The following is a 21,697-nucleotide window of genomic DNA, read 5'->3' as shown; positions in this document are numbered from 1 at the left end:
AGCATATGCTGCCTTCAAGACGACATCTTTTCCAGGGAGGTTTCAACAAAGATAATGCAAAACCACATTCTGCACACATTACAAAGGCGTGGCTGTGGAAGAAGAGGGCGTATCCCCTCTGTCCCCAGTAGAGAATGTGTGGTGAATTTTGAAATGAAAGATATGACAGTGACGACCCTGTACTTTTACACACCTTAAGACCTGTTTGCAGAAACATTGGGACAAAATAACACCTGAAACACTTCATCACTTGGTATTTTTGGTCCTTAAACATCTTATGTGTTGTGAGAAGGAATGACAACATTTTAGTGGTAAATGCCTTACTGGTCCAACTCAAAAAAATTGAAATAAGTATTTAATTTGAAAAAAAAAAAAACCTTCATGAGTCAAAACATCAAATAATGTGCTGGTGTATTGTTTTGAGTGCAATACAGGTCAAAGATTATTTACAAATCAGCATTTTCAGTTTCAATTTCAACATACCATCCCAACTTTTTCTGATTTGGGGTTCTGCTAAAGATGTATGCTGTATGATCATTCTGCCACAGAAAAAAAAGTGCAAAGAAAGTTCAAAGAAATTATTGAAATTGCATTATTGCCATGACATTCATGTCCCTGTACGTAAACTTCTGATCACAACTGTGTCACATATCAGATCCGGAAACAAATGGGAAAGATTGAAATTTGATTTGGAAAAGGAATTTATCTTTAGAAATGGAAATATTTGTATATAAAGACAACTGACTCTTTCTTTCTTTCTTTCTTTCTTTCTTTCTTTCTTTCTTTCTTTCTTTCTTTCTTTCTTTCTTTCAGAATTTATTTTATTGTACTTTTTAATAGTCATAATGTCAGTAAATATTGATGTGAAATAGTTTAACAGTGAAGTGATTCAGTTTTAAAAAATGCTTGGACATCTTTAAAGAACTTATTGGATGAGTATCAGTTGATACTCAACGTTTCAGTATCAGAGTGAGAAAAGATAAAGTGGACTCATGCCGTCTCTAATCAGAACCACACCATAAAGTATGAGATGGGACGGAGGGACAGTGCTATTAGACAGATCAGTGCACACGTGATATTAGAAACACAATGGTGCAGTTTAACACTACAGACATAACATTAAAGGAAAGGCAAGACAACAGGGCAAAAAAAAGTGTGTGTGTGTGTGTGTGTGTGTGTGTGTGTGTGTGTGTGTGTGTGTGTGTGTGTGTGTGAGACACGCAGACAGATAAAGGAGAGAATGAGGGTGAAGGATGTTACTGTTCATTTCAACATGATGCGGAAAATTTTTCTCTTCTGCCTGTTTGCTGTTCAGTGTAAGTAGCCTAAAAGTTTATGTGGTTTAAGTTTGTGTTGAAGACAAAAAGGTTTTCAAAAGAGCGATAGATAGATAGATAGATAGATAGATAGATAGATAGATAGATAGATAGATAGATAGATAGATACATTTCATGGATTTCGAGTAGAAATTGGAATATTTATTTGTTTGTTATTAGTGTTTATTTAAGAAGAAATTAATTGGATTCATAGAAAATCAGTCTCAAGAGGTATATAAACATACAAAAAAACCCAGCACATACAGTATTTAGCTATATTAAAGCACTTACACCCTAAAAGACTTTCCTTCAAATTTATTAATCACAAAAATACTATTCAGGATTGAATTTCAGGATTGAGTTTGGTTTTTTAATACACAGTAATTATAATATCATTAATGTTAATATTCTGTCATGTACAAATGCACTACTTTAATATTAAAATGTAAGTAAATGTGTTATTTGTAATGTCATTCAGTGTAACTCATTACAATGTGGTGTTGGTGTAAAGTTATACTGAATGGCAGAAATCTTTCTTTGAGTGATGGATTTCTTACTTAAACATAACCTTAAGATGTTTCTCAATGAGCATTAAATATAAAGTTTATTTATATTGTGTAGTTTTTCAAACAGTCCTGTGCAGAAGTCTTAGGCACATGTAAAGAAATGCTGTAGATCAAAAATGGCTTAAAAATAATGAAATGAAATGTTTCAATGTTAAAAAAAAACACTATAAACAGTAATCAGTGAGCCATAATAAATGAAACTAAGTCAATATTTGGTGTGAGACCAAATATTGACTTTACTTTAAAAAAAAAAAAAAGTATTCTCAGGTCCAGTGAGTGCAGTTTTATGTGGAAATGAGCTGTAGGTTTTACTGAGCATCTTACAGAACTAGCCCCAGTTCTTCTGGACACTTTGTCACACTTGCTTCTTCATTTTGTACCAAAACCCAGCAGCCTTCATCATGTTTTATTTTTTAATCTGAAAAGTGCTCTCTTATGGAATACGCTGCTCAGATACAAACTTTTTTTCTGTAAGATTTAATTTTGTGCTGGAAAACGAACGTTTGGACTCTAAAATGTTTTTGTAATGTTTTGACTTGATAATATTGAAGTCATAAAATAGAAATCTATAACAAAGTTTGTATGAAAAAAATAGGGGCCTAAGACTTTTGCACAGTACTCTGTGTGTGTGTATATATGTGTGTGTATATATATGTGTGTGTATATATATATATATATATATATCATCTCATCTCATTATCTCTAGCCGCTTTATCCTTCTACAGGGTCGCAGGCAAGCTGGAGCCTATCCCAGCTGACTACGGGCGAAAGGCGGGGTACACCCTGGACAAGTCGCCAGGTCATCACAGGGCTGACACATGGACACAGACAAGCATTCACACTCACATTCACACCTACGGTCAATTTAGAGTCACCAGTTAACCTAACCTGCATGTCTTTGGACTGTGGGGGAAACCGGAGCACCCGGAGGAAACCCACGCGGACACGGGGAGAACATGCAAACTCCACACAGAAAGGCCCTCGCTGGCCCCGGGGCTCGAACCCAGGACCTTCTTGCTGTGAGGCGACAGCGCTAACCACTACACCACCGTGCCGCATATATATATATATATATATATATATATATATATATATATATATATATATATATATATATATATATATAAAAATATACACATACACACACAGTGGATATAAAAAGTGTACACACCCCATTAAAATGATAGGTTTTTCTGATGTAAAAAAAATGAGACCACGATAAATAATTTTAAAACTTTTCCCACCTTTAATTTGACCTATAACCTGTACAATTCAATTGAAAAACAAACAAATCTGTTAGGGGGAAAACATAAAAAAAAAAAAGTACAATAAGCTGGTTGCATAAGTGTGCACACCCTTAAACTAATACTTTGTTGAAGCACCTTTTGATTTAATTACAGCATTCAGTCTTTTTGGGTCAGAGTCTATCAGCCTGCCACATCTAGACTTGGCAATATTTGCCCACTCTTCCTTGCAAAAGCGCTCCAAATCTGTCAGATTGTGAGGGCGTCTCTTGTGCGCAGCCCTCTTCAGGTCACCCCACAGATTTTCAATTGGATTTAGGTCTGGGCTCTGGCTGGGCCATTCCAAAAGGTGAAGTCATTTTTTTGTTGATTTTGATGTATGCTTTCTGTTGTGCTGAAAGATGAAATTCCTCTTCATCTTCATCTTTCTAGCAGACAGGTTTTGGGCCAAAATTGACTGGTATTTAGAACTGTTCATAATTGCCTCCACCTTGACTAAAGCCCATGTTCCAGCTGAAGAAAAACAACCCCAAAACATGATGTTGCCACCACCATGCTTCACCATGGGTATGGTGCTCTTTTGGTGATGCACAGTGTTGTTTTTGCACCAAACATTCCTTTTGGAATTGTAGCCAAAAAGTTCAACCTTGGTTTCATCAGACCATAACACATTTTCCCACATGCTTTTGGGAGAGTTCATGTATTTTATTATTTTTATTTTTTTGCAAAATTTAGCTGGGCCTGGATGTTTTTCTTTGACCCAACCTCATAGTCCAGACATATGGAGAATACGGGAGATTGTTGTCACATGGAGTACACAACCAGTACTTGCCAGAAATTCCTGCAGCTCCTTCAGTGTTGCTGTAGGCCTCTTGGCAGCCTCCCAGTTTTCATCTTGTCTTTTCATCAATTTTGGAGAGGTGTCCAGTTCTCAGTAATGTCGAAGTTGTCCCATATTTTCTCCACTTCTTGATGCCTGTCTTCATTGTGCTCCATGGTATATGTATCTAATGCTGTGTAAATGTTTTTGTACCCTTCTCCTGACTGATACTTTCAACAATGAGATGTCTTTGATGCTTTGTAAGCTCTCTGTGAACCCTGGCTTTTGCTGGAGGATGCAACTGAGTAAATGTCTGAACTTTATTTAGGGTTAATCAGAGTCATTTTAATTGATGGCAGGCGTGAACCCCAAAAGACTGAGTGCTGTCATTAAATCAAAAGGTACTACAGCAAAGTATTAGTTTAAGGGTGTGCACAGTTATGCAACCAGCTTATTGTACTTTTTTTATTTTTTATGTTTTTCCCTCGACCGGATTTGTTTGTTTTTCAATTGAATTGTGCAGGCTATAGGCCACATTAAAGGTGGGAAAAGTTTAGACATTATTTATCGTGGTCTCATTTTTTTTACATCAGAAAAATCTACCATTTTTTTAACAGGGTGTATACACTTTTTATATCCACTGTGTGTGTGTGTGTGTGTGTGTGTGTGTGTGTGTGTGTGTGTAAGAGTGAATCAAGAGTGTTTTACTCTTATGTATTTATAACCGTTGCTTTAATATTACACGATCCTCATACGGTAGGTGATTTTTCTGACAGAGGGTTGCATGACTTGAGGGTTCAAATGGCTTTTTGGCTTTTGACAAGAATACAAACCTCTAATAAAATTCTCCTAAATGATGCAATATAAAAAGAAAAAAAACATTATGAGGGAAATTTTTGTTGCATAAAACTACCACAAATTATTTTTTATTATGTTTACACATTTTTAAATTGTAATGTGGATTATTATTTATTTTCTTCAGACTGACAGATTTGCACTGTTGTACATTTTGCAGCTGTTTCTCTCGCGATGATAGTTCAGTCTCCTGCAGTCGTGAAGGTGTTTCGTGGTGAAATGGTCTCACTGATGTGTGATTTAGTGGAGCTCCTGATCAGCTGTGATTCAATCACCTGGTTTAAAGTGCACTCGAGAACCAGAGAGCTGAGCCTGGCCACTGCTGTTCACAATGATCCCAGAGCGAGCCCATGTACAGGACTCATCTATAACACCAGCATGGCTGATTCAGGGCTTTACTACTGCGCTGCAAAACACAGCGTTCTCTCCTACTGGGGCAGCGGCTCCACTGTCATCATTACAGGTAGGATGAGTGTGTGATCGGATGTGTGATTTACTGCATAAATCAGTTCTGACTCAGCTGTACAGTGTTTATTAGGAACATCTGGACACTTGCTCAATCATGTATCAGCAGCACATTGTATAAAATCACGCAGCTCCTACAGGTCAAGAGCTTTAACTGTCCAGTTTGAGAGAGTCTGGACACTCTGTAGCCTCAAATTCGACACTTTGTGCTGTTCTGAGATGCTTTTCTGCTCACCGCGTTTGTAAAGAGTGATTATTTGAGTTACTGTGCTGCTTACGGTATGTTCCTAATAAAGTGGATGGTGAGTGTAAATGAAATCAGGACATCCCAGAATGTTTTATACATTACTTAGAGGTAACAGGTAAAAGTCTTTTCCAGAGCGCCGTCCTCGTCCTATCATAACGCTCTACGTCCCGGCTGAGAGTGTTGGACCCTCCATCCCTCTGCAGTGCATGGTGATGGGGGTCGTCCCATCTGAAGTGAATGTTTCCTGGGTCGTCGGTGAATCAGAGATGACCGGGTGGACGGAGTCGGGCTGGACACACACCAGCGACTCAGCTGTAGAATACACACTCGCTCATATCAACATTCCCTCAGAGAACTGGGCGGAGACTCCGAATGTGGATTGTGTGGTTGAGGTGGACGGCAGACGTGTCTCTAAATCTCTTCAACAAGGTGATTATTAGATTTGTAGCATTGGTTAAAAAACTTAATACATTTTTAAACGTCTGAAGTTACTTTAACAAACTTAAGCTTCCAATAGGTGTGAGGTCTGGTCAGGTGTATTCATGGCTGCTGTATTTGGGGTCTGCTGTGGCTCTTACTGTTGTGACTGTGATCACTATTACTGCTGTTTCCTTAAAGCCAGGTAATTATAAATACAGCCATGCACAACCTCTAGACATTTTAGATCTGCTGATGTGTGGTGGAGCTCAGGGTTGGACTCTGGAATATTAAACACAGTTAGTGCATAGATCCATGAAGTGATGTACAGTGTTTTGGGTTTAAACTCTTAGGAGGCAATAAGAGGACACGCACAGCTGAGACAGCCGAGAGATCAACCATAACGGTATGAAGATCTCTACATCCTGTTGCATCTTATAACATCTGGAAAGAGAAATCATTCTGATTGTGTTTCCTTGTTTATAGGAAGTGCAGTATACATGTTTGGAACCGATCTGAGTTGGAGAACGTGGAAGTAAAACTTTAAAGCAGTTTTGCTTGATTGTGAATGAATCTGTGTGGGTGTGAAAAAATAAAATCATTAACGCACATGAAAAATACTGTTTTTACATTACTGATTGATCTGTTCCCTTTTCCACCTTTCCACCATGCACCTGAGCACCGAGTTGCAACACTACTAAATATTAATCCATTCGATGTTCTACCTTTCATGATGCATTAGATTTAATACCAAGCATGGCCTTTAAAAAAATGTTTGTGAATCTGATCACACATGTATATTCTAGAGAAAGGTTGTAAAAACCACAGTGAGTCAAGGCGAGGATGTGTGATGGCCCCTGTACACTCCAGCTATGCTCATCTGCGGCCGATGTGGTGAGAACAAGGCGAGCTGCATGAAACAAAACATCAAAGCAGAATGTGAGCCTGTGCATCTGTGAGCAACTTAACGGACAACGTGTGGCCTGAGTTTTTCCAAAAGGAAGTTGAGCAATAAATAAAAACTAAACACTTAAACTCAGTAATGAATTTTGAAAGAAAAGGCTCAATCTAGCACCATAAAGACAACTTTATAGGAACACATGTAGACCTGCTCATTCATGCAGTTATCCAGCTAATTAACTGTGCAACACAGTGCATTAAAATCATTCAGATCACGTTTGCATCGGACATCACAATGAGGAAAATTTGAACCCGTGTCCTTTTAGAGGCTCTGTACATTTCAGACACAATATGACAATTTTTTCCCCCCACCAGCCTATATATAGTTGGGTAGAGCCTTGTGTGTTACCATGGCAATGTACTGACTGACTGACTGACAGACTGACAGATAGCCCCTAATAAATGTAATAACTGTTTCAATGTAAAGACCTATATGAGTTATATTTTATTAAGCGAACACACACACACACACACACACGCACACAGAGTGATACACACAGTGAAATGTACTGACACCAGTACTAAATATCAGCACTCTTGTCCAGTCAGATTACTGACCTGGAATGAAGTTATACAGTATAATTAACAGTTATTCCGTGAAATTGAGTCGTACATGAGTTGATGGCGACGAGGCACGTAGCACTGAGTTGGCTATAATCCATGTACGATGAAATTGAGTTGAATAACTGTTTTATTCTATCAACATTCACTGGATTTTGAGAAACGGAGCATTTTTCTATTTATTTTTTGCAAATTCAATAAATAAAACCTTTATACAAAACGTCCGACAAAATCATTTCCGCTTAGAATGTAAACAAACCGGCAAAATGATGGTAGCAATTTGTGAAAATGCAATAATAATAATTCTTGAAAAATAAAAAAGGTATGTTCTTACCATCAAATACCTTTATTCCACATTTTGTTGCTTTTTAAATTTTTTTTTTGGCATTTTGTTTTCAAGTAGAATTTTTATTTCGTCCTCGGTTGGTTCAGCAACACACGCCGCCATTTTCTTCTTTTTCTTTAAGGTTTTTTGGCAGTCAGCAAACCAACTTAAAGGTGCATTACCACCACTGACTGGGCTGGAGTGTGGAACCAGGGGCGTGTTTAGCCTATTTTTGGGGGTGCTCAAGCACCCCCAAAAATGAGCTCAGCACCCCCTAGCTCAGCACCCTCAAAAACACTGCTTTTGGACGTAATTTTCAGAAATATGTGCCCTTGCGCACTGCGCAATGAATGTGTGCGTGGGCGTGTGTGTGTTCTTGAATTCACCTGTTACGTGATAGTTCTATGACCAGTAAAATACCTCTCCTCCTTGCGTCCCCTCTGATTGGGTTGCCTGTTCGCGCGAGTGCTTGCTATGACATGGTGGTTTTTTTTAACTGGATTCCACGCCAATGAGGAACTCGAAGTAGCACCTGAGTATTACTGGCATAGCGAGATGTGAAGGTACGGACTGGAGTTACAATTGTTAAACACAACACAATAATATGCATAATGCAATATTGATGTTCCCTGGTCTATGAACAGAATGATAAAAACGACATTTATCATCCATATCGAGATACTTCTGTGCAGAGTACAAGTGCTACGGTGCTAGACCACCGTGTGTTAGTCAATTTTATTTAATGTAACATAGCATTTACTAATGTAAACTAATGTAAAATCATAATAATACACACTATTATTACACAATACACAATAACACATTAACAATTACCACTGTTCAAAATGAATAGCTCCAACATTACAAATGCAGTAGTAGGTCTTGTTTAGTTAAAAATATAACGTAAATATTTGTGTCAGTGGTTGTAAATGTGTAGATATCATAGTTTATTGGGTCAGCTTCTGTTAAAACATTGCATAAGTCTAGTATAGTCTTCTTGTCTAGTTAAGTCTAGTCTAAATGCGGAATAAACATGGAAACACTGTCGTTCAAGCCAGGTGCCTCTGTCAGCTCTGGGGGCTAAGCACCCCCAAAGATCAGATGCTAGAATCGCCCCTGTGTGGAACAGGACATATTGGGGGGGGGGGGGGGGGGGGGGCTATATTCTTTTAGCTATTGCTGTTTCTTTTAAATACATAATAACAAAGTGATATATCTGACTTGAAGTGCGCCACCGTTTTGTTTTTCTCTACTCACAGTATATGAGCTGATATCCTAGTAGTAGAGTAGCCAGTCAGAATGTGTGATTGCTCATATCCAGTGAATGTGGATAGAATAATGGAATTTCTACTACACACTTTTGGTCTGAAAGGTGTTGATTGATTTTCTATTGATTTTCTCTGATCTTGACATATATATTCTTCATAGTTTTACATACAGTACAGGAATATCTTGTATATGATCTTATGTAGGGGCAGCACGGTGGTGTAGTGGTTAGCGCTGTCGCTTCACAGCAAGAACGTCCTGGGTTTGAGCCCAGTGGCCGACGAGGGCCTTTCTGTGTGGAGTTTGCATGCTGTCCATGTGGGTTTCCTCCGGGTGCTCAGGTTTCCCCCACAGTCCAAAGACATGCAGGTTAGGCTAATTGGTAATAATAATAATAATAATAATAATAAGTTAAACTTATATAGCGCCTTTCAAGAAACCCAAGGACACTTTACAATTATAGACAAAGAAAAAAATAACAATAATAAATAATAAATAAATAAATAAATGAATGAATGAATGAATGAATGAATAATAAAAAATAAAAGTAAAAAGTCCACCAAGTAGGAGTCAGGATGTAATTCCAGTGGTGTAGCAGCCACAGTCCCACCAAAAGGCGCATGAAAACGAATCCCACATCTCCAGCACCGCCGCCGTGACGCCGTCAGCCACATCGCCCGAACACCATGCCGTGGATCCACAAAGTGAGCACAGAAGCTCCGCCACGCAGAGCGCTGGTGTGTCCCAAACCGCCTGCACAGCCGCTGCGACGCCACCGAGCAACATCGCTCGGAACATCACGCCAAGCGTTAAAGCACAGAGCACTGGACAACCACGAATGTTAAATGAGCAGCGAGCTCACTGCAGTCCACAGCTGGGAGCGCAGGCATCACCCACAGCGAACCAAGGCTTGGAGGGAACCAACGCCCAAAACTGAGTCCGGAGCTACACCACAACCGGCGGACAAAACACTCAAACAAACACCAAACTACACAAACACACAGAAAAAATAAATAAATAAAATGAAAATTGAAAAAGAAAGAAAATAAAAATAAAATTAAAAAAAATGCTCTGGTGAGAAGCGGCAGCCAGAATGCGCACGACGCACTCTCAAACGGAAACGAAAAAAGCTCTAAATTGGTGGCTCTAAATTGACCGTAGGTGTGAATGTGAGTGTGAATGGTTGTCTGTGTCTATGTGTCAGCCCTGCGATGACCTGGCGACTTGTCCAGGGTGTACCCTGCCTCTCGTCCATAGTCAGCTGGGATAGGCTCCAGCTTGCCTGCGACCCTGTAGAACAGGATAAGCGGCTACAGATAATGGATGGATATTATGTAGGTATGGTCCAAAAATAGTATCGTGAATTTAGACTTATTCTATTATCTGTTAATCTAATACATGTTAGATAATTATCTATCTATAACAGGAAAGAAAACTTTATTCAATTGAAAGCATTGGAGGTTACTTTACACATGTGCAGTTTCAGTAAGCTAGTGAGATAATAAAATGTGAAGCACTTGTTAAATTCTATGAAGTAAGTGCTGATTTCTGAAAAGCCTGCACGCTTTTCTACAAGCAGTGTAATGAAGAAACCACAGTGAGCTGAAGTAAGAGGTGTAAGCAGGCCTGATTGTCATGTGGTTATGACAAAGCGAGCTGTGAAACACAGCACCAAAGCTGAATGTCCGTTAAACAAAGAACTCTTAACATTAGACATTTCACAGTTACTTCCCTTCTCTTTACCCCAAATATACAGTCGACTATTATAGTTGATTAGACAAGTCAAAAGTTTGGAGACACTTTCTAATTCAATGGTTTTCTCTATTTTTATTCATTAAAAGTCACTTCATGTCTTAAAGTAATGATGGATGTCGTTTCTCTTTACTTAGTTGTTCGGTTCTTGATATAATACTGTATGGATTACTACAGCTGTGGTCTGGAATAGGACTATTTACTGTATTGTTATAATTTACTATTTACTGTTTGATCTCAAACATATTAAGAAGGCAAGAATCTTGTCCATTAATTAACTTTTGATGAGACATGCCTGTTAATTGAAAAGCATTCCAGGTGATGACCTCATGAAGCTGTTTAAGATAACACCAATAAAGCAAAACATCATCAAAGTCTAAAACATCAAACATATTTTGTTTTTAACACTTTTTTTGTTTACCACATAATTCCAGATGTGTTCCAGATGTTATTTCATAGTTTGATGTCTTCAGTGTTGTTCTACAGTGTAGAAAATACAAAATACAGAAAATCCTATATGAATGTGTAGGTGTGTCCAATCTTTCGACAAGTCTTTTGTTCATAGTAAGAGTAGCAGGACAGCTTCCATGTAAGAGGCAGAAAAAAAAAAGCACCTGACGCTTCACATTTTCATCTGGAGATGTTTGAGAAAAGAGAGACGGAGCGCTTCAGCATGACAGCTCCACTGCTGCTTGTCTGCTGTGTTTGTATTCTCAGAAGTAAGTGTTACATCTCTTCAATTCACTCCATTATAAACCTTTATAAATCCTTCAGGATTCATGTGGTAAGATTTGTACAATATTAATTCGCCAGCTAGAATCAGGACATCACATACAGTACTGTGGAAAAGTCTGAGGCACATGTACAGAAATGCTGTCGACCAAAAATGGCTTAAAAATAATGAAATGAAATGTTTTGACATTAAAAAAGCATGATAAACAGTAATCAGTGAGCCATAATAAATGAAACAAAGTCAATATTTGGTGTGAGACCAATTATTAACTTTGCTTTAAAAAATAGTATTCTCAGGTCCAGTGAGTGCAGTTTTATGTGGAAATGAGCTGTAGGTTTTACTGAGCATCTTCCAGAACCAGCCACAGTTCTTCTGGACACTTTGACTGTCACACTCGCTTCTTCATTTTGCACCAAAACCCAGAAGGCCTCATTATGTTTTTTTTTTTAATCTGAAAAGTGCTCTCTTATGGAATATGCTGCTCAGATACAAACTTTTTTTCTGTAACATTTAATTTTGTGCTGGAAAATGAAGCAAACATTTGGAACTCTAAAATGTTTTTGTAATATTTTGACTCAAGAATGTAGAAGTCATAAACTAGAAATCTATACCAAAGTTTTTATGAAAAAAAATAGAGGGACTAAGATTTTTGCACAATACTATGTGTGACATAAATTAAGTCTTTCTTGGGGTGGTAAGAAAAAAAAAAACACTTTGCCAAGAAAAAAATATGTTAAAAGTTAATACGGTGCTCAACATACCAAACGCTTCCAGATGCAGAATGCCTGGACACAAAAGCAAAACCTGTGTGAGATGCATTAAACACAACATGTTCCTCTGTGTCTCCAAAAACGTCAGAATGTTTCATGAAAAACCACCAAGAGTGAAATGTCTAATGAAGAAATCACAAGAGGTTCACGCAAAATGGTGAAGTTAATCCAAAAAACTGGAAAATCTGTTTGTTTTGTCTGTGTCATTGCATTTTTGCAGGATGATTCTAGTGGAGCTTTTCATGCACATAGTGTTTGAATCTTTCATCCTCGAGAACAAGAAAATCCTGTTGTCCACTACTTGTTGTAAAATTTGAAAAAATTAAATTTCAACAATTTTTTTTCTTTGCAACATGTTTTTACCACTCCAATACTTAATTTATGTCAGAAAATATTTCCTGGGTCTCAGGAGGATATACACATTATTATAGTTGTACAGTTTAAGTATAAAGTATATATACTACTAATACATTTTATATACTAAAAATGTAATTAAAAATATAATTACTTGATTGATTGATTGATTGATTGATTGATTATATTTTTAAAACATTTTTAAAAAATTTATTTAAATATTGTAATCTGAGACAATTTTAGTGGCTATGCGATGCTATTTATTTATTTATTTATTTATTTTACAATAATTTTTTGCTAAGATGTCAAGTTTAGCTTACTTTTAAATATGAATCAGGGTAATGCTAAAGTATCTCTAAGTGATTAAAATATATATATATGGGGCGGCACGGTGGTGTAGTGGTTAGTGCTGTCGCCTCACAGCAAGAAGGTCCGGGTTCGAGCCCCGTGGCCGGCGAGGGCCTTTCTGTGTGGAGTTTGCATGTTCTCCCCGTGTCCGCGTGGGTTTCCTCCAGGTGTTCCGGTTTCCCCCACAGTCCAAAGACATGCAGGTTAGGTTAACTGGTGACTCTAAATTGAGCGTAGGTGTGAATGTGAGTGTGAATGGTTGTCTGTGTCTATGTGTCAGCCCTGTGATGACCTGGCGACTTGTCCAGGGTGTACCCCGCCTTTCGCCCGTAGTCAGCTGGGATAGGCTCCAGCTTGCCTGCGACCCTGTAGAACAGGATAAAGCAGCTACAGATAATGAGATTATATATATATATATATATATATATATATATATATATAACTTAAACTGTACAACTATAATAATGTTTACATTTGAATAATGATGTCTTTATTTCCTATTGTCCATGAATAAAAAGTAACTCCTTCATGAACAGTAGCTCTCAGTAAAATGCAGAGTTTTGATCTTTTTAAGGACAATTTAAACACTCACTTCAAATATTGTAGTCTTTCCAACAATCATCACAAATCAAAGACATTAAAATTGTTTTTTTTTCTTGCAGCATCTCTCTCGGCTGTGGTTACTCAGTCCCCTGAGTTCATTACTGCATCCGTCGGTGACTCTTTCGCAATAACATGCACTCAGGACCTGCCGATTTCATATTGTTACAACTCAGTAACCTTGCATAAAGTGAACCCTAGAACTGGAAAACTGACCGAAGCCAGAAAAAGCGAGGAAAAGTTAGAAGATAGTAGACGATCATGTACCAGAACAATAACTGACGTCAGAGTTCAAGACTCAGGCATTTATTACTGCATATCTATGCATGACAAAATTATTTTTATTGGATCTGGAACCAGAGTCGTCATTACAGGTGAGTTTATTAAACGTTATTCATCATAAACTGCACTGTTGGAAAAAAAATTCACTTAGAGATACTTTAGCATTACCCTGATTCATATTTAAAAGTAAGCTAAACTTGACATCTTAGCAAAAAATTATTATTGTAAAATAAATAAATAAATAAATAAATAAATAGCATCGCATAGCCACTAAAATTGTTTCAGATTACAATATTTAAATAAACTTAAAATTTTTTTAAAAAATATAATCAATCAATCAAGTAATTATATTTTTAATTACATTTTTAGTCATTTTATTAACTCTGTTAGCTTGAAAATGATTACAAGTAAAAATAATCACAGGCTGAATTAACTATAATAACTTTTTTTTCCATGAATCAATCCACTTGTTAAACTCAGGTTTTACTCTGTGTAATAAACATTTTCATTCGAGAAACTACATTAAGCATATAAGATTTTGTATCTCTATTCTGTGTGTGTGTGTGTGTGTGTTTATAGACAACTGAGGACCAAATGTTCCCACAAGGAGAATAAAATCTAACAATTTAGACCTTGTGGGGACATTGAGATGGTCCCCACATGGAAATTGCTGTTGTTGTTTTTTAAACAAAAATTGAAAAAAAAAAGGAGCCAAAAAGTTTCCTTTTCATTAGTATAGGTAATCATATGGGGCCGAGTAAAATTAAGGATTAATTTCACGAGTGATTTCAAAGTTTTGAAAATTGCCCAAGTTGCGAAGCGACGAGGGCAATTTCAAAACTTCGAAATCACGAGTGAAATTGATCCTTAATTTTACAAGGAACCATATGATTACTTGTTTATAATATATAGGGCCAAATTCACACTTCGAAAGCCATTCAAGTTCACAACATTTGTCTTTCACGTTTTCTGAACCAATCAGGGCGCGAGACTATCTTGCACGTTTGAATCAGTTTCTAAAGCGTCTTTCATCATGACACGGCGACACGACACGAGGATTTTAGACAGGATTTTAACATCTTTCAGGATTGATCCCGGATATTTCTCTTGTCTCAGATGCCGATCCAATGCTGCCTGCATTACTTTAAGAAAGTCTGGTTCGTAGTTTTCCCCATTTTCTTTCCTCACTTCTGCATAAAACTGCGATAACACCTTGTCTAACTCATAGCATTCATATGCCACCAGAGAGTCGTTTATTTGTCTTTCTGCAGCCCATTTCTTAAACACGGAAAGCCAAAAATTCGTACTTTTTTTTGGTATTTTCATTTTTGCTTGCAGCTTTCAATTGGTTTATCATTTCTTCGTCAAATATAGCGAAACGCGGCATTGCTGAGTCAGCAGAGTCAGCCATTTTGTTGACAAAATTTGCTAATTTTTGTAACCGTAACCAAGCAATGAACTAGCCAATAGCATTTCAGAAATACGGCCCCGTGTTAAGGAAAAAAGCCCTCCTTGATTGACCAATCAGAATTGAGTAATTTGGCCCTATGTATTATAACTGAGGTTAAGGTTAGGATTGAGGTGCAGCACAGCACTAATTAACTGCAATAATAATTATGTCAATGCAAGGTCCTCACAAGGATAGTGAGACAAACATGCGTGTGTGTTGTTGTAGATAAGAGTCCATTAAAGCCGTCTATCGTTCTGTACACACCGATGGAGGTGGACACTCCCTCTGTTCTCCTGCAGTGTGTGGTGATGAACGCCGTTCCGTCTCAGATCAGGGTTTTGTGGTTAATTGATGAAGACGAGCGCACAGGATGGACAGAATCAGGCTGGACAGGACATGACGATTCAGCCTCAGAATACACTTGAGCTCAGATCAGGATTCCTGTAGAGGAATGGAGGGAAGCGGCTCACGTCATCGAGTGCGTGGTGACTTATGGAAACGAGAGCATGTCGCAAACTCTGCAGAGACAAAGTAAGCAAACTTTAATGTCTCTAATTATAAACCTGATGAAGACTGAGTGGAGAATAAAATGGTAATCCATAGCTTGGGTGGGTGGAGAATTTGATTTTGACACGTTATCTAAACTTTCACTGAAGTATCATTTCACAGTCCTTTTTTCCATCCCTACATATTTCATGATTTTGTCTATTTCATAGATCATTAGACCATTATCACTTTAGGAACGGAGAATAAAAGACTAACAGGTTCTCCATTAGTTAAGGAACATTTTAAATTATTTGTCCTTCAATATTTACACTTGTAAAATGTTTAACTTTTACTGATGAGATGTTTGTTGGTTGGTACGAAGACTTATTCACGATCAAGCTCACTTTTTCAAAACTCCTCCAATGTCTCTTTTTACAAACATGCAGTTTAGCACAATTGATGTGTAATGTAAATAAACCAAACACAATATGTTTCACAAAAACATCTGCTCAGGTTTGTGTTAACGTTATAGACGGCCTGCCGGGGAGCAGGTCATCAACTCACTGCACACAAACTCACTGCACTTCAAGTCATCTCACTGCACCTGACCAACTCACAACATCAGCTCAGTGGTGAATAGTAAACTGAAAATCAAGAGGTTTTTTTTTAACAAATCAATGTTTTATTGAAAACACCTTTTACAAATGCATCATATTGTTATAAAAATATCACAGTACAATAATTGTTTCAAACAGCTTGACTATTGAATTACACTGTAAGGCTTAGGGGTGAGGGCTGTATCTGTGAAGTGTGTGTTTATGTCCATTGTTTATTTTATTTATGGATATGAGTGTTTTACTGGGAAATATGCCACTCATATTTATTTTTCATATGAGCTCCATCCGGGACATGGAGAACCAAAACCGTGGCATAAATATCTATATGTCACTCGTGAGGAAATCGAGGAATTGTTTTGATAAATTTGGGTACTTTTTGTTTGTGAATGTGTCAATATAATAAAAAGAAAATCACACTCTGGCTTGAAGATATGAAGTTTATCTTCTTGTGTTGAAAAACTCGCATTTTTCATACGCAATACATTGTGGACCTGAGTGATTTATTTAAATAATAACTAGTTCAATATCATGTTAGCTGAATGGAATATATCTGATATACCATGAAAAAAGCCAACCATTATTATTATTATTATTATTATTATTATTATTATTATTATTATTATTATATACACATTCCTTTCAGGTGTTCAACACATCTTTCTCTTTCAAAATTCTCTCAAAATCTTCTGTATTTAATGAAGCAAACCTGGCGGTCATGTTTGTTTACAAATTGTCACAGTTGCTTGCTAGCGTGGAAGTTTTACATCTCCGATGTGTTTCTTTTCCAGTTTTTCAATGTCCATTAGTATGTTTTTCTCTTGTAAATATGCGTGAAGAACATTTAATTAAGTTTTGGTAGCCTTTCAGGTGTTCAACACGTCTTTAGTTTCAGGTCATTTATTTAGTGCTTAAACTGGATTCAGTTCGTCTTCTCTCCCTCCCGGCTGACAAAGAAATGATTGTGGGAATGCACAACTGAAAAGTTTTGTCATTGGATCTCTGCATGTGATGTAGTGTTATCTTGACAATGTACAATATAATAACAATATTGCATGCTCATTCTCCATTGGGTAGCATGATGTAATACACGTAGGATAAGTGATATGAAAACAATATTGTATGCCATCAAACCGAATGAATGAAACCCACTAGAAGGGAATAGAACACACATTTTTATTCTATTGAAAAAGTGTCCTCTATGTATAATAATTCCCAATATTTCACTCCCAGTGTTTTCCCGCTGACTAGGCGCATGTTGTCAAAATGGCGAACTGGTTCAAAATTAAAATTATTTGATTAACTTGCGCATTTTTTGTGGATGTGTCCATACAATATAAAGAACATTACACAGTGGTGCGAAGATCTCATCTCATCTCATTATCTCTAGCCGCTTTATCCTTCTACAGGGTCGCAGGCAAGCTGGAGCCTATCCCAGCTGACTACGGGCAAAAGGCGGGGTACACCCTGGACAAGTCGCCAGGTCATCACAGGGCTGACACATAGACACAGACAACCATTCACACTCACATTCACACCTACGGTCAATTTAGAGTCACCAGTTAACCTAACCTGCATGTCTTTGGACTGTGGGGGAAACCGGAGCACCCGGAGGAAACCCACGCGGACACGGGGAGAACATGCAAACTCCACACAGAAAGGCCCTCGCCGGCCCCAGGGCTCGAACCCAGGACCTTCTTGCTGTGAGGCGACAGCGCTAACCACTACACCACCGTGCCGCCCCTGGTGCGAAGATATGTAGTTTATCTTCTTGTGTTGAAAATATTTGCATTTGTTCACTTTGCTCACTCGTGAATATGTTCACCACTCGAAGATAAACTTTATATCTTTGCACCACCGTTTATTATCCTGTATTTATACTTTATAATACAGGGTTAGTCAAAATTATGTTAACACTAATGGATTATTTTTCTTCTGAATGTGTGGCGCGCCATGACCACTGCTGGTGTAATTGGGCCCTACTTTTTTGACACCCCAACAATGACGTCAGACGTCTACTTACAGCAGCAGTATGCCATTGATGAACTTCCAGTGCAGATCTGATTGGCGGTGTATTTCCAACAGGATGGCGCACTGCTGCATTTTGGCCGTATTGTTCGTGCTTATCTCGACCACACACTTCCAGGTTGATGGATAGATTGCGGTGGACCATTGCCGTGGCCTCCATACTCCCATAATTTGACGCCCTGTAATTTCTGGTTATGGGATATGGTGAAGGAGTGCTTGTATAGCAGGAAAGTTCATGATATCAGTGACCTCTAGGACAGAATAAGGACTGTGGTATCATCTATTACCTGTGAAATGTGTGTCCGGGCTTTAAATGGTACTGTTGCTCGCTGGCTTTTGTGTGTTGAACACAATGGCGAACAGGTTGAGACCGTCCTGCAAATGCATGTTTTGTGAATAAATAGCTTCTACCATTTAAGTCTTAACATAATTTTGACTAACCCTGTACGTATATATTATATAGGGACTTATACATATCATATATATATATATATATATATATATATATATATATATATATATATATATATATATATATAATAAAGCAGTGAGTTGAGAATGCAGTGAGTTGACACAGACCCCTGCCAGTGGCTCATATTATCTGTATGGTGAATTCAGTTCACTATATGGTGAATAGTGTGATTTCAGACACTTACTAGAAAATATCTTGTGGGATGCTTCAAAATATAAAAAAAAAACCCAAACACGACACTATGTAATGAGTGTATAATGAATGTCTGATGGTAATCAACAGCACTGAGCCATTAATGTCACTAGCAGGTCATTCAGACTCTCCATGTGCGACGTGGCTGCTGTATGGAGGCTGTAGTGTCGTCGTCTTCACCATCGCCCTGATGATCACTGTGGTTCTGTGTTTATGTAAAGGTGAATAAAAATCACATATCTTTGTTTGAGGATATAGGTTACTCTATGTGTGGAGTCTAAATGAGTTTCGGTCTAATTTTCCTTTAGTTTCATTATTTTCTGCATGATATGACTCATCATTCAGACGTTATCAGGTGTGTAAGAGCAGGAAACACTGATCAATGTTCTCACCTGTAAATGTGTGTCTCCACAGAGAAACAAAACACATGTGGGATGAGTACAGAGCAACCTTCTACCATAACGGTTAGAGCATCAAACCCACACGTTCCCCACACTTCCAACAGTTACTTCCACTAAACAGCATGTTGAAGTTACTAATATTTGCTTCTCATCTTTTTGTCTTCTTACAGAAAGTTGAATTTTCCTGTTGGACCCCTGACAGAGTTAATCAGCTACTTGAAGATTAGCACTAGTTACAGTAAACAATAAACCAATCAGTAAGAACCAGTTTCTGTAACCTGATTATTAAAAGCTTTTTTTTGGTCATAAATATCAGATTAGTGCTGCAAAGTAACGCTTAAATAATAATCTTTAATATATTTTTCAAAATCTTCTTTCACATGTAGGTAGGCTATTTGAATAAAAAATAAGAATCTAACTCTAGTCAAATTCACATGTTAAATAAACAATAACAAGCATAATTAAAGCCGCTAGCGGCCTTGACAGGCCCTCGCATGTGTGGTTCCGCAACCCAGGACATTCTGCCACCCAATAAAATAGTCACATGTCATATATTCATCAAATGTTCAAAGGTGATGTGCATGTTGCAAATGCCATGACTGCTTGACGGATGAGAGATAGACAGACAAAGACTGTAAATGTGTGTGTGTTTCTGTGGTGTGAAAATGTACATTTATATATGTACAAAATTATACATGTGTCTCCTCCTTATCTCCATCTCACGCTGTATTCTTAAGTCATCTTAGCTTTCTTGTGTCTGCAGGGTGTGTGTGTGTGTACATTCAGAGTTTTCATATGTCTGCAACAGAATGCACAATGATGGCAGGTCACTATTAGTGTGTGTGTGTGTGTGTGTGTCTGTTTGTCAGAGGGAGAGAGAGAGAGAGAGAGAGAGAGAGAAAAGCCAAGCGTGACAGAAAAAAAAAAACTTCAAAAAACAATAGAGTCTTCACACCGAACGGTGCTCAGGCCCTAATTAAACTTGGGGTCCCACAGTGGTGTAGTGGTTAGCACTGTCACCTCACAGCAAGAAGGTCCTGGGTTCAAGCCCAGCGTCTGACAAGGGCCTTTCTGTGTGGAGTTTGCATGTTCTCCCCGTGTCTGTGTGGGTTTCCTCCGGGTGCTCCGGTTTCCCCCACAGTCCAAAGACATGCAGGATAGGTTAACTGGTGACTCTAAATTGACCGTAGGTGTGAATGTGAGTGTGAATGGTTGTCTGTGTCTATGTGTCAGCCCTGTGATGACCTGGCGACTTGTCCAGGGTGTACCCCGCCTTTCGCCCGTAGTCAGCTGGGATAGGCTCCAGCTTGCCTGCGACCCTGTAGAAGGATAAAGCGGCTAGAGATAATGAGATGATGAGAAGTAGGATACCAAATTTCCTTGTGTAAATGCTCCTATGAATGGTTTAAGCCCCTTGAAATGCATGTAGGAGCTCCAAGCTGTATTTCTGGAACATTCCATGAAATTTAACAGTGGTATATTTTGAAATATATTTAGCTTTGTTGAGGCTTTTCTTGGTATTCACTGACTCAGTGATGCTTATTAGTGAGGCAAAGATTAATTTGTGGATAAAATCAAACCATTAAAATTACAAAATGTCCAATAACTCTACTGAACTATCCCAATATTTGAGTGGTTGATATGATTGTTACTGTATTTCCTTTGCCTTATGGTTGTTGTGCCTTTTGTAGAACACAATTCTGGATTTTAAATAAAGTTTTTCTGTCTATTACCTTCCTACTCAGCCTCTTCCCACCCTGGTGGTGTCATTATAAGCTCTATGATCAGTGTGTAAATATGGTTCAAAAGTAAAGAAACAATAACATGTTTAATTATAGTTAATTGTGATTGATACAGTTGGTGTGCAGTATTGAACAGCAGCTCTATTGTTCCCTCTGCTGGACAATAACCATTACTACACCAACTCCATTCACTGAGTGCGTATTTATTAAATTTATTGCTTCATAAATTTATTTGTTAGTATACTAATATCATCATACTGTAGTCAGGGTAATATGGTATTTACTCAGCTTGAGGAATTAACCTTTTTGATTGAATTGTGTTTCAAGTATGGAAAAAAAAGAAAAAGTGTATTATTGTTGAGAAACTGCTTCCATGTTTGCATCATTTTCTGAGTACCATAATGTTTTAGAAGCTACAATTTTTTTCAGCC

General features: G+C 37.8%; 1 protein-coding gene, 1 long non-coding RNA gene and 1 pseudogene across 2 annotated transcripts; all 3 read left to right on the top strand.

Moving 5' to 3' along the window:
• The first annotated feature begins 1,240 nt into the window (after positions 1-1,240).
• On the top strand, positions 1,241-5,953 carry LOC132870295 (uncharacterized). Its single transcript, XM_060903928.1, has 3 exons — positions 1,241-1,316; positions 4,962-5,264; positions 5,646-5,953. The coding sequence occupies exons 1-3, from the start codon at positions 1,241-1,243 to the stop codon at positions 5,951-5,953; spliced, it is 687 nt and encodes a 228-aa protein (XP_060759911.1).
• A 100-nt stretch (positions 5,954-6,053) lies between these two features.
• On the top strand, positions 6,054-6,495 carry LOC132870714 (uncharacterized). The gene is made up of 3 exons (XR_009651187.1): positions 6,054-6,135; positions 6,284-6,336; positions 6,417-6,495. It is a non-coding gene; the product is annotated as an uncharacterized LOC132870714 (long non-coding RNA).
• Positions 6,496-11,467: 4,972 nt separating this feature from the next.
• On the top strand, positions 11,468-19,751 carry LOC132870695 (uncharacterized; annotated as a pseudogene).
• Positions 19,752-21,697: the final 1,946 nt, after the last annotated feature.

The sequence above is a fragment of the Neoarius graeffei genome, chromosome 22 (genome assembly GCF_027579695.1).
Source record: "Neoarius graeffei isolate fNeoGra1 chromosome 22, fNeoGra1.pri, whole genome shotgun sequence".
Lineage (NCBI taxonomy): Eukaryota > Metazoa > Chordata > Actinopteri > Siluriformes > Ariidae > Neoarius > Neoarius graeffei.
The sequence above is the reverse complement of the archived record's forward strand: the minus strand, read 5'-3'. Positions and strand labels throughout refer to the sequence as shown.

Bases quoted from the DNA above. Each gene is read 5' to 3' on its own strand.
- LOC132870295 (XM_060903928.1), top strand. From the start codon at position 1,241: ATGAGGGTGAAGGATGTTACTGTTCATTTCAACATGATGCGGAAAATT. The intron at 1,317-4,961 runs GTAAGTAGCCTA...TACATTTTGCAG, and splicing joins CTGCCTGTTTGCTGTTCAGT to CTGTTTCTCTCGCGATGATA. The intron at 5,265-5,645 runs GTAGGATGAGTG...AGTCTTTTCCAG, and splicing joins CTCCACTGTCATCATTACAG to AGCGCCGTCCTCGTCCTATC.